This window comes from Haliotis rufescens, unplaced genomic scaffold (assembly GCF_023055435.1).
Source record: "Haliotis rufescens isolate VD_foot unplaced genomic scaffold, xgHalRufe1.0.p SCAF_2, whole genome shotgun sequence".
NCBI classification, from domain to species: domain Eukaryota; kingdom Metazoa; phylum Mollusca; class Gastropoda; order Lepetellida; family Haliotidae; genus Haliotis; species Haliotis rufescens.
In genome coordinates, this window is record NW_025963890.1 from 28,402,807 (window position 1) to 28,416,710 (window position 13,904).

The window sequence follows — 13,904 nt, forward strand, 5'->3', positions numbered from 1 at the left end:
ACAATCTTCAGTCTCTCCCTCTCCTGTATGTGGACTTACTTGTTTTGCACAGTCGTCTGTACCCTCCTTTCCTCCTCCAGCCTTTGTTCTTTGTCTGCCTCAAGCTTCTGCAGCAGCACCTCTGTCTGGCAAATGTCCCATGCTGCTAGGAACTGACACACAGCATCAACTGATGCAACCTGTAACATGCGCATTTTCAGATAATGTACCAATGAAACAAAACATCAGCCTGGTGTACCCATGTCACTAAACATCAGCCTTGTGTACCCATGCCACATAACATCAGCCTGGTGTACCCATGCCAAATAACATCAGCCTGTTGTATGCATGTCACATAACATCAGCCTGGTGTACCCATATCACATAACATCAGCCTGGTGTACCCATATCACATAACATCAGCCTGGTGTACCCATGTCACATAACATCAGCCTGGTGTACACATGCCACATAACATCAGCCTGGTGTACCCATGCCAAATAACATCAGCCTGTTGTATGCATGTCACATAACATCAGCCTGGTGTACCCATGTCACATAACATCAGCCTTGTGTACCCATGCCACATAACATCAGCCTGGTGTACCCATGCCACATAACATCAGCCTGGTGTACCCATGCCACATAACATCAGCCTGGTGTACCCATGTCACATAACATCAGCCTGTTGTACCCATGTCACATAACATCAGCCTGTTGTACCCATGCCACATAACATCAGCCTTGTGTTCCCATATCACATAACATCAGCCTGGTGTACCCATGCCACATAACATCAGCCTGGTGTACCCATGTCACATAACATTCGCCTGTTGTATGCATGTCACATAACATCAGCCTGTTGTATGCATGTCACATAACATCAGCCTTGTGTACCCATACCACATAACATCAGCCTGGTGTACCCATGCCACATAACATCAGCCTGGTGTACCCATGCCACATAACAACAGGCTGGTGTACCCATGCCACATAACATCAGCCTGGTGTACCCATGCAAAATAACATCAGCCTGTTGTACCCGTGTCACATAACATCAGCCTGTTGTACGCATGTCACATAACATCAGCCTTGTGTACCCATGCCACATAACATCAGCTTGGTGTACCCATGTCACATATCCTGGTGTACCCATGCCACATAACATCAGCCTTGTGTACCCATATCACATAACATCAGCCTGGTGTACCCATGTCCTATAACACTGGGCAGGTCTACCCATAAATAACATCAGCCTAGTGTACCATGTCACCTAACATCAGTCTGGTGTACCCATGTCCTATAACACTGGGCAGGTGTACCCATGCCACATAACATCAATCTGGAGTGCCCATGTCACTTAACATCAGCTTGGTTTACCTATGTTACATAACATCAGCCTGGTGTGCCCATGCAACATAACATAGATGATGTACATATGTTGCATAACATCAGTTGGTGTACACATGTAATATGTTATTGTTGTGACATAATATATATAACCTGATACATATATAATATAACATAGGCTGGTATACTCATGCAACGTAGCATCAGCTGGTGTGTCCATGTAAGTGAGTTGTGAGTTAACATTTAACATTGCATTGGCATCATTTCAGCCAAATAGCAATGTATACCATTTAACTTGTATACACTTTTAGCATAAGATCAGGCTGGTGTAGACATGTAATATAACATAAGCTGGTGTAATCTTAATAAAATCGAAATATTTTTTATATTTTGTATCCTTATGGTGCATTATTCCTTAATGCATTTACTGCTTTCTTTTGCCAGAAAAACAAACCTGTGTGGGGTCCATCTGAAAAAAAAGTTGTTCCAATGAGTTGTGAGGCAGACTCCATCTCACAGCTTCCAAGTAACCACTGAAGTGATGATGTCACAGATACTTCACATTACTGCTTGACTTGTAACATCTGAAGACATCGTGGGAAGGCAGCTCTGCGACAGGTGGGCCCTTAGACTTAGTAATGCAGGATAATCATAAATGTGAAAAATATATTTTATTTTACTAAATTATAATCTTTCATATTCCTTGATGCATCTGAATCAGAGACTAAGGCGGAGACCCGCAAGAAAGTCCAACACATCAATTGAGAAGAATGGTAGCTACTTGACCAATCCTATCCGTGGACAGAATATGAGTATGAGGATGTCCAGGTAAAATGCAGCAATAGAAAATAACATGCTCTTGAGTCTACAGACTGACTTACGGAGCCAAGGCTTGGCAGCATAGGAATCCTCCGACTGGGCGTGTGAAAACTGAGTTCGGTAAGGTCGGCTCTGGACAGGTGGAGATGTTATTGGCATCTAGGTTTGGTGACCTACTTGGGGACAACCAGAGGGCCAAAACTGTGAACACCTTTGATGTCTTCCAAGACACGTCTCTCAGGTAGTGGCTTGCAAAGACCATGTCAGATCTATAAAAGCATCCTTCAATGATGCAGTTGCAGTTGCTATGGAGAGCCATTGTCGAGGTGACCGCCTGGATCTCATGAAGTTTGTTGGCCACGGGTTATGTCGAGATCATGAAGATCGCTAACCCTTGCTGCCATAGCCAGTGCCATGTGGAAGATCATCTTCTAGGAAAAGTTGTAGAAGGAAGCTGCATGGAGAGGCTCAAATGTGGGGCAATGCAGAAAATGAAGAACCAAGTTCAGATCCCATGCGGGAGGAGGAAAGTTGGCCTTCTCACCCCCAGGCTGAAGAAGCGAAGGAGGGCCTGCAGTTAAAGAACCTTGGTGTTTTTCCTGTCCTCTGAAACTGCCAAAACCGAATTAATGACCCTGTGACAGGTCATGATGGTGCTACCCTTCAGGTGTCACTTACTACACAGATACAATAGGTATCTGGCCAAGAATTGAGGAGATGCTACAGTGGGGTCTTCATGTTTTCCATGCAAAAGAATTCAAAATAGCACCACTTATCATCATAAAGGCCCTGGATGGAAGGTCTGTGTGCCATGGCAATGGTTTTCACTACCCTCACCATATAACCGTTAGCCCCTAAAGCCTTTTTGAAATGCACCAAGCATGCAGATGAAACCAGCATGACATTGGGTACGGCAACCGACTGTGCAAATGGATTAGAATGTTTGTCCACCCTGGTAGTTCTAATGGATTGTTTTCCACAAGATTTCGAACATCCAAGAACTACCTACCCTCTTGCCAGCCACCAAGATGTGATCAAAATCAGAGCGAGGCTCTTAGTTGCCCTGATCTTCTGCATCGTCTTGGTAAGAAGAACAGGTGGCGGAAAAGCGTTTGCTCTTAGTCCTTCCCAAGGGATCCTCAGCGTGTTAACTGCCCATGCCTGCAGATCTGGAAACAGAGAGATATATGTCTGGAGCTGACAGTTCTGGTGGTAAAGATGTCAATGTTTGGATGACCATATCACTGACATATGAGATGTAAGGCCTAGGGATGTTGTTTCCACTTTGTGGGTGCCACCTTGTCTGGCCTGGATAGAGTGTCTGCTAAGATGCTCTGACATCCTGAAGACAATCATCTATGTTATCTATGATTCAAAACAAATGTTCCTCAGGTGGAGGTAGAAGGCCACTTCCTTGGTGATGTGGGTAAATAGCCACGGGGCCCCTGAAATGCCACATGGGAGGACCACCCATTGGTAGTGGACACCATTGAATTGGAACCTGATGAATTTCTGATCACTTGAGTGGATAGGGACATGCAGATACACATCCTGCCGGTCGAGACTGATTAGGATTCGTTGTTATTGATTCTAGTCCTGAGCAGTCTCAAGGTTGTTATGAATTATGGAGGACGTTCTACATAACACTCATTGAATATGGCAAGATTGTATATCATCCTCATCTTGTCCAAGTCCTTCTTTTAGACAAGGCAGAATGGAGATTAAAACACATCTGTGACTTCATTCCATTGTTTGAACGCTCCATTATTTTTCAGGAATGGAGATTTGCTTGTCAACTGTACATTATCTTGAAGCAACATTTGAATTAATTTCCACTTGGAACAGACGGAACTATTTTTTTACATTTATTTACAAGTGAATATTTTCATTTTTTTCGAAAACACGTGTCACCAGCGCGGTTCGAACCCGCATCGTTAGATTTGAAAACGTGTAATTGTCAACCTCAGCTACTGCGGCACATGAAGGCATGATGTGAAATTAACTATTAAATATTTTCATAATTTTGCATAATGCTTAAAAGCTCAAAATAATATGTATATATTTTGTGTTAGAGCAGGTAACACAACAATGTTTATATTTATAGCAGTTAGATAAACCTTTGACGAGAAAAAACAAATAAGGTAACATAAATATCGCTTGTTCGGGGCTTTATATTTCCAATTATACCCATCAGCATGTATTAACAATGTGCAAGCGATTGATCAATACTAGTTTAGGACCCAACAAAATTATGAAGAGCCGTGTACCTCGCATTGTAAATGTCAACTCGCCACAGAGCTTGACGCACGTGCAACAGCGGCAGAGGACGCATTCCTCGTGCATCACGCAAGGTCGACTCACGCAGTATAAATACAGACAACAAAGAGTTCTGGTTTATTTTTCAAATATTTTCAACTACAGAATATTTTGTCAAAGTGTAAAAGTAGGGATGAGTTTTAAGTAGGGGAATATCCTCATAACTCTCCATTCCTTAAAAATAATGGGCCTCGGCCCCTGCGGGGCCTCTGCTCCATTATTTTTAAGGAATGGAGAGTTACTCGGACATTCCCCTCTACGTAAAAGCCTGGTGTTATGGCTGGGGCATTCAGAATCTCTATGGTTTTCTTGTTCAACAACATATCGATCTTGGCCACCAGAAGTGGATATAGCTTTCTGGGGTGGATGTGGTGGAGCAGTGGTCAAAGGTGGGTCCAATGCCAGAGCAAGGTGTACCTTTAGCGCAAGATGTTTAAGACAGATGGGTCTTCTAAGGTTCCCCAATTCTGCCAGAAGAGACCTAGTCTTCCACCTACTGGTGTGTCAACAACTTGGACAACTGGGGGTGGGAGGACTGTTCATTACTTCCCCTTCCTGTCCCAACCCCTGCCTTGAAACTTGCCATGCTGTGATTGTTTCCCGTTTCCACGTCCTCTCTCTCGGAAAAGAAGACTGGTCTGAAGCCTGGTCATTCAATGAAGAGTGCCAAGTACGGTAGTTGCGAATCCTAGAAGAACGTTGAGTTAGGTGCTGGGAGACATGTTCAAGTGCTTTGAAGGCCGTCTCGTCTCACACATAACTAGAGACACGGAAGTGTGTGTCCAACATCTGGCCATTAAAGAGCAAAGTTGCAGACAATGGCTGATGCAGGAGTCCATGCTTGAATTCCGAGTCCCATTTGGTGAGGGTAAGGTATCCAAGACATAATTTAATGGCAGCAAGGGCAGATTTAAGGTGATTTCTCAGGTTTAAGGTCAAACTGCAGCTGCCAGTAATAGACGACTGTCTGGAGATGATCCACTCGATGAAATCCTGGTCTATGGCAAGAGATAAGGAAGCCAGCCTAATTTCTGTCTCGATGAATGGCAATCATGAATCAAGGATCTTGCGTGTAGTTGATTTCAAAAACCCTGTCATCCAATGAAGGTCATCATCCAAGACATGTGCAAGGTCTGCCACCTCAAAAACATGGATGTCTTCACTCTTCAACCTGGGCCTTGAAGGCTGGAGAGAGTGAGAGCCAAGCAAAGTCCTCATCCAGCACTGTGACATATCCTTTAGGTTGGGAAGAATTGAGGTGGGCTGGAACCATACGTCGTTCTTGTCAAGTCACACACCTGGCAGTCAGCCATCCAGTTAGGCATCTGAGATTCCAAATTGTGTATCCCTCTCTGGTGACATCTTATAGGCAAAAACAATCCCTCTGAAGAATTAGGGAGAATTAGGGAGGTAATGCTGTGAGTGCCGGTCAGGTGAGCAGCTCCAGGAACGGCGCTTAGATCATGATGACTTTCAAGACCGCGTTGAGGAGGCTCTGGGTTACGCTGAACCATGGGAAGACAGGACCCTAGAAGAAGAAAGATCACCAATGATCACTGAAGGTACAGTAGACACTAAAAGCTCAGGTTACGTGAGAAGAGCTGGAGCCGCTGGCCTTGAAGGAGGCACTGAAGATGCATAAGGCACTGTCTGGTATGCAGGAGCTGGTGCAGGCAACAGGTTAGGCGCATAGGTCATGTGGAACATTGATTGCATAAAACTATGCATCCATAAACTAGGATCCATGGAAGGCACAGTCATCAGCAGCAGGGTGTCAATGGATGATAGGAGATAATTCACATATATTTTAATACCATGAAAGAACCAACATGAATTTGCTGACCAAATTTATTGTCTGGTGACAAGCAGTAATGTCAAGCATCCATTACGTCATCACTTCGTGGTCATGTGGGAGCTGTGCGATGAGGTCTGCATCATATCTGGTTGGAACAACTTTTTCTTCAGCTGGACTTCAGACAGCAACGTTTTTTCTATCAAAAGAAAGCAGTAAAATTTGTAGCATAAGATCAACTGGTGTACCAACGTAATATAACATCATGCTGGTGTACCCATGTTATATAACATAAGCTGGTGTGCTCATCTTCCTTGACATAAGCCTGTAAATTCTGACTGTAGTATATACGTTTGAGGAAAAATGTATAATCAGGGAATATGTATAATACCTGAATTTTTCATGGAATATACTTAATGTCTGATTCACTCAGGGAATATACATAATCCCTAAAATTTCTATGTATCATACATATTCCCTGATTTAACATCAAGTTTTTTAGACATATTCCCTGAATTTAGTTTTGAGGCTCTTATATGGTAAAACTTAATAAAAAAAAAAAAATTATTTATGAGAAGACAAATTTAGTTGACATGATAACAAATACCTTTCATTTAACAATTAGTCTTCACTGTAATCAAAACAATGCTACATCAAACATAGGATATACACTTAACAAACAAGAATAATTTAGTTTTTGTTGACACATGTCAGACTTGAGTGGCACCTTGAGTTACAAAGCAGCTTAGCCTTGAAACATCTACATCTGCTGGTCTGACATTTCTTTGTACCAGCACAGTTACACTGGGTGAAACCTTGCCCTCCACATTTGGATTCAAACTGCACAACCCGGCGAAGTGAAATCTTCTTGTCAGTGACAATGTCTTCAGTTGAGTACAATGCTGTAGCACAAACATCAAACTAGTTACGAGAGAAGTTCCCATTCAGTATGCCACCTTTCACAGCTATTGTGTACAAGTCATTGTCACTGCTTTCAATCACAATACCTATGATATTTTTAGGATCGGAGCAGCCACGATCAACATGGGAAATTGGGACAGTAACATTGTCGCCAATCTGCATTGACGACAGAACACGTTTACTGCGCTTCACCATTCGTTCAGCTTGCTGCATCTGTGTTTCGTTTGCTTGCTTTCGCTTCAATGTGATGGCTTCGTGACGTGATTTGATCAGGGAATCAGGGAATCAGGAGTGTTCACAGATTCTTCTAGGTCAGAAGGCAACAGATTTACCAACTGGGGGGCTTTCACTTGATTCAACAGATGAGACACTGATTTCAGGGGGTGGTTTTGTTGGCTCACTTAAACCTTGAGATGGCTCACTTGGCATGGTGAAAAGTGAAAGGTATTTGTTATCATGTCAAATAAATTTGTCTACTCGATTTTTAAAAATCAAGTTTGACCATATGAGAGCCTCAAAAGTAATTTCAGGGAATTTGCCTAACAAACTTGATGTTAAAACTGGGAATATGTATAATACCTGAGAAATTTAGGGATTATGTATATTCCCTGAGTGAATCAGACATTAAATATATTCCCTAAATTTCAGGGAATACACATATTCCCTGATTATACATATTTCCTGTAACAAATATATACTGAACAGCATTGAAAACGCATCACCATTAAATTGGATGTATTTTTATCCGTGCTTAAGTCATATGAAAATATATAAGTAAATGAGTAATATACGACGTTCTGGACGAAGCATGAAGAAGAACAGCACGTCAAAACACATTCCTAAATTTTTGTGAGCGACATTGCCAAAACGCAACAAATTGCGTGCACATCATGGAAAACGTGTTTTGTTTCACGGGAAGCATGCAGAATAGGGCTATAAAAGACAGACTTTTAAAAGCCACATCACTTGTTGCTGCAGACGTAAAGGGTACTGACACAAGAAATGCCAAGATTAACAGCAGAGGAACGTGAACGTGCCTTGGGAATGCTTCAAGTTGGTAAGTCAAGTAGAGTCGTTGCACAACGGTTTCAATGCCATCATTCAACAGTCCTCAGGCTACTGAGCAGATACCAGCAGACAAGAACCACCAGAGATCAACCACGTCCGGGTCAACGTCGTGTAACTACACCACGTCAGGATCGCAATATTGTTCGTCTGCATCTTCGTGATCGTACACTTCTGGCTACCAGGACTGCAGCAAGCGTACAAGGCCGACGGGGTTTGATCAGCGCTGACACCGTACGTCGACGTCTCCGCTCAGCAGGGCTACGTGCTTGACGTCCATATGTTGGACCCATACTCACTGATTGACATCGAAATGAACGTCTGCGTTGGGCCAAAAGGCATCGTCATTGGAGATTGCGGCAGTGGCATGGTGTGCTGTTCTCTGATGAGTCCCGTTTTCATTTACGGAATGCTGACGGTCGACGTGGAGAACGTTACCACAATGAGTGCGTTGTACAGACAGATTGATGGGGGGGGAGGGAGTGTCATGGTGTGGGGCGGCATCAGTCATAACCATCGAACAGAGCTCCATGTTTGTCGTGGAAGAGTTAATGCCCTTTACTGCAGGAATAACATATTGGCAAATCACGTCATCCCATTCTTTCATCAGCACCAGGATATGCACACCTTCCAGCAAGATAATGCAAGAGCGCACACAGCACGTGTTTTAACACAGTACCTAGCGAACAATAATGTGCCTCTGCTTCCATGGCCAGCCCTGTCACCCGATCTATCGCCAATTGAACATCTATGGGATTACCTGGGTCAATGCCTCTCACGTCGTTCGCAAGTACAGAACCTGAGAGAACTTGAAGATACACTATGTCAAGAGTGGAATGCCCAAGAACACTACTCGCAGACTTATTTGATCAATGAGGAGACGTTGCATGGCCTGTGTTGCTGCCAATGACGGACATACCAGATATTGACTTTTCATTTTAACCCTATGTGTCTTCCTTACACTGATGACGTAAATGTAATTACTGTGTGTTATTCCTGTTTCCTTTGTCATCTTTCTTAATAATCCATCTATGTCTGTTCTAATTAAAATCGGTCATTGCTCAAGTTGTTTTTGTAATATTTCAAGATTTATTGCTGATGCGTTTTCAATGCTGTTCAGTATATATATAACCTGATATCATTTCAAGGAGAGGTGAGGAGAAATGGGGTTTAGCATCTCGTTCCAGCATTACTGAATGACAACCCCATCCAGACTCTGATGCGACCAGTCCTTGTTTTGGTCCCTCAATGCCGCATGTCAGGCAGGGTAACATCACTTGGCATCTTTTAAATTTTTTTGTATTCTGTGGCCAGGGAACACACTCACAACCTTCCGCTCTCCAGAGGCAGAGGCAGTTGATATCATTAGACAGACAAGTGTTATCTGATGAACCTGTATAGAACATGGAGCACTTTCACCAAGAACTTATGGACACACCTGTTCTGGTGTTTGACCATCAGCAGCATATATCCGAGGATCAGCTCCATGCTGCATCAGCACCTGCAAAAAATTCCCTAATTCACAATGAATTTGTAAAATATTTCAGGGGATTCAATTCATAATAATCACCTTAAAGAGCTAATCTGGCACCTGATTTGAATATTTATAGAAAAGTACTTCTTTCTTAATAATTGTCGACAGACATTTTGAAAAAAATTATGCATACTGTTATGTGGCAATAGAGATTGATGTGGGTTTATTTCTAGTGATGTTCAGTGGCAGCAAATGACTGTGGGGCACATAAAATATGAGAACACAGACACAGGCAGATGATGATAATGTGTTTATTATAATGGGGGTGGCTGCTGTTGAAGAACTATCTGAAGAAAAGAAAATGTCCTTCCTCCTCAACAGCAGCACATGAAGTCATATATTTGCAAGATTACAGGTATTATTCATCTTAAATATATAAGTACAAAAGACATTTTATAACTATGATAAAACTAACTTTAATGTTTATAGGACACTTGAAAAGCACATGGGCCAAAATGGACCATGTGGTTAATTATTTTACAAACAAGTTTTATAATATTAATATTCCATTTACTAATTTAATATTATTCTAAATGATATTATATATATTATTCAATTTAATTCAGCACCCTAATATAGATATTAATTTCTGACAGAAGAAGATGAAAACAGATTGAAATATCATGGTATAACATTTATACTAAGTTTTCCTATAATAATTAGATCCACATCAAGTGCTTTTATGACTTATCATGGTGTAATATTTATACATCATTTCATATAATTATAAATTAGCAAGTAATACTTATCAGGTAAAATGCATATATAAAATATCAGTAGTTTCAGTTATAGCTTTTTAGATAGATGCTCGCCTAAGGTAATGGGAGCGCATCTAGACATACTATTCAATAAGACAAGAGTTACGTCTACATAGTTTAATAGATTTGAAGCATTTAAATAAATGCTAGCCTAAGGTATCAAGATCCCAGACAAAAGATATGTCTACATAGTCTTATAGATTACCTTGAACTATTTTATTTAGGTAAATCTGTCATCACCTATATTAGAATAACATTCAGCAATTTAGACTCATTAAGGATTAGCCCCCATACAAGCTCGTCTATAGTGCATTAAGGATTAGCCCCCATACAAGCTTGTTTATAGTGCATTAAGGATTAGCCCCAACACAAACTCGTCTATAGTGACACCATAATCTCTTTCCAAAGCATCCAGTAAATATGTCAACAAGATTAGTGCCAGTCCAACAGGATTAACAGGATTAAGTATTCCTCTCTGTCTAAGCCATCCATTTAGCATAGGGCACAACCAATCGTGTATCAACCAATCCTATTCCTTTTTATTGTTCAAATTTTTGTTAAATACATACTGTAGCTAAGTTTGAGCAGAGAAGGGGTTTGACTCTCTCACCAAGCAGACCTCTCTCCCACAGCCCAGAGTGTTGTACCGACTCTCTGTGGCACCCTCAGTTATTTTCTAAGTATATTGTAAATTGTTAATTGTTCTTGAAAATAAAATTGTGATTAGTCTCCTGTGACTCCGGCTCTTTGCTGACTAATTCCCCAAGAAAACCAGCACACCATTTGGAAGGTATTATTCACCCAGAACAGTTCCATGATAATTTGGCGGAGAATCATTGTTTTCAGAACCACAGAGCCCAGGAACCAACTACGACCAGCTACAAGAACCCATTGGAGGACATGTCCAATCGTGATCATCTGATGGAATAACAAGTAATCTGCATCTACCTCTGACCTCAACACTGGATTAAAGACAACCAACTCCTCCAAAGACACCAACAAAGGAAGAAAAAGTCTTCAAATATTGTAAGTACTACATTGTTGATTACTTGTCTTTCTTTAATTTAGTATGGTACATACTAATAGGAGTCATGGCAAATATGGAGTCTGGAATGGAAAGTAACTTTGAAAGTGAAATTCCAACAGTGTCTTTAGTTACGCCAAAAGTGTAATTCAGGCAAAATTTGGCACAACAACAACAAATTGTTTAGTAGACACAGGGGCATCCATTTGTTGTAATTTGTCTGCTTGTCTGAGCACAGCTTTTGAAAACCTTACTCTTGGAAACTCACCCTTTTCACAGGTAAAAGGTGTTGGCGGCGAATTGCATAAAGTGTTACGTTCAGTTGTGTTAGATTTTGTCATTGAGGACATTTTCTCAAAGATTCTATGTTCTGCCTAAACTACCAGAAGCAGTGATACTAGGTGAGAACTTCCTTAATGACAATGATGCAGTCTTAGATTATAGCTGTCATTCCTTGATACTTAACAACAGCACCTCAGATAGGCAATATATCAATTTCATAGCAAATTCAGTGAGATTAGTGGATTAGCAAAAACAATAGATCAGATTTACATCCCCCCTCAGAGTGAAATTCATTTCAAGGTTAGAGGATTCCCTCATCCTGATTGAACCCATTGCTTCCCTCACTGCTCATTCTGAAGTAGCAGGTGGTAGAACTCTTTCCAAAGTGAAAAGCAAAACTGCTATATTTAGGTTTATGAATCCCTCCCAAGCAGGCCACAAAGTTAACAAAAATTCAAAGGAGCCACTTGGCTCCTAATTTTTTTTTTCAAGGAGCCAAATAGAATTTCAAGGAGCCAAGACAAAATGTAAGGAGCCAAAAGTAATGACTTGTAATTTAACTGAGCTTCTGCATAACAAAAAAAAAATCCATTAGTTTGAATAATCAGTTTTATATCATGAACAACAACTGTTGACGTGTTGTTGAAGCTTTTGAGTTTTTCAGACAAACAAGCTTTAGAACATTGTGTCAGTAACATCATCTGACAGTTTACTGGTGCCAGTTGCAGGTTTTGGTTCATCGAACGTGTCGGGTTATAGCGAAAACGGCACCTCAGCAAAACGTCACCAGGCGAAAACGGCACCTCGACTCGAGCGAAAACGGCACCTTTTTATTTTTTTACCTTGGTCAAATGAATGATATTAAACTTACATTGTAACTTGCAAAGGCCAATAATTGTGAGATGTTAAAACAAGTTTACATTAGAAATTAGCCTCTGCTCCAACTATAATCCAACTTAGCTTATACGCACCTCAACTTATGGTGAAAACATAACATGCTTTGACGAAAGATATCAGAAATTAAACTCACATCGTCTCTTACATTTAAGAGGCCTAACATGGTGCTGTCAGATCACAATTATTCACAATGGCCTTTCGATGTGTTGCATGCGAGAAGAATGACAGAAAAAAAATCAACATGCTGTATCATGTGATAACTGTGAACAGTGGAACCAGACTTTCTATGGCCCGTTATAGAGAAATTTGCCGTACTGACTTCCCTTTCCGCTGTGTGAAATGCGTAGCTCCCGTCATTGAAGAGGTGATCGGTAACTTTCATGTCAGTTTCCAATCAGAAGATGCTGAAGAAATGAGAGTACCAAACCTATCGGAAATTCACATTACGGCTTCAGATGTACTCAATACATCAAATACCATGTAAATAAACCCTATATATTACTACACAAACCGGAAATACCATGTCAACAAATCCATACTGAAGTACGCAAATAAATCATGTAATTACACTGTCTGACTAAAAAGTGTTCTTTGTATATCTGGACTTATGTTAGTAACTTATTTCATTAATTTTATTCAAAATTACTTTCAATATTGTTTTAATTTATTTCGGCGAAATCGTGTGTGAAGCGATCGGAAGATCTAACTAACGGTTATTAAGAGAAACAACGGTCTGATTACCACTATTGATGCCTTGAAACGAACTTTAGTTGACAGAGAATGGATACATTTGTCATAAATGCCATACTTTGACTCGTTAAAAGTCATATTTGTTTTTGTTGGACGATTCTATGTCAACTCGTAATTCACGCGATCACGTGCACGGGAGCCTTGACGGTGACTGGTCAGTCTGTGTGTTCCATGTAAAACCATGTAATACCCGGTAATAGCAATCAGCTGCTTCGCTTAGGGTTATTATTATTTCAAATATGTTTAGTAAAAGCTGCATCTAAATTAACAAGATATTGGAATATATTATTCCTGATAAAAAGAAGAAGTTTCAGATACATTTTTTGCCGATCCTTGCATTAAAACCCTGTAAAGTTATATCATTGGGTGTGACTTGACTGAATCACCGGTAAATTCCAAGAAATTGTGTGTACAGCT

General features: G+C 40.9%; 1 protein-coding gene across 2 annotated transcripts in view; it reads right to left on the bottom strand.

Annotated features, from left to right (window-relative positions):
* LOC124110919 (IQ motif and ankyrin repeat domain-containing protein 1-like) overlaps positions 1 to 13,904 on the bottom strand; it is a 354,922-nt gene that overhangs the window by 131,222 nt on the left and 209,796 nt on the right. For both annotated transcript variants that reach the window (XM_046470397.2, XM_046470398.2), the window contains 2 exons: positions 9,681 to 9,743; positions 40 to 179 (listed from right to left, as the gene is read on the bottom strand). In XM_046470397.2, coding sequence (XP_046326353.1) covers positions 40 to 179; positions 9,681 to 9,743 — 203 coding nt within the window. The remainder of the gene's footprint in view (positions 1 to 39; positions 180 to 9,680; positions 9,744 to 13,904) is intronic.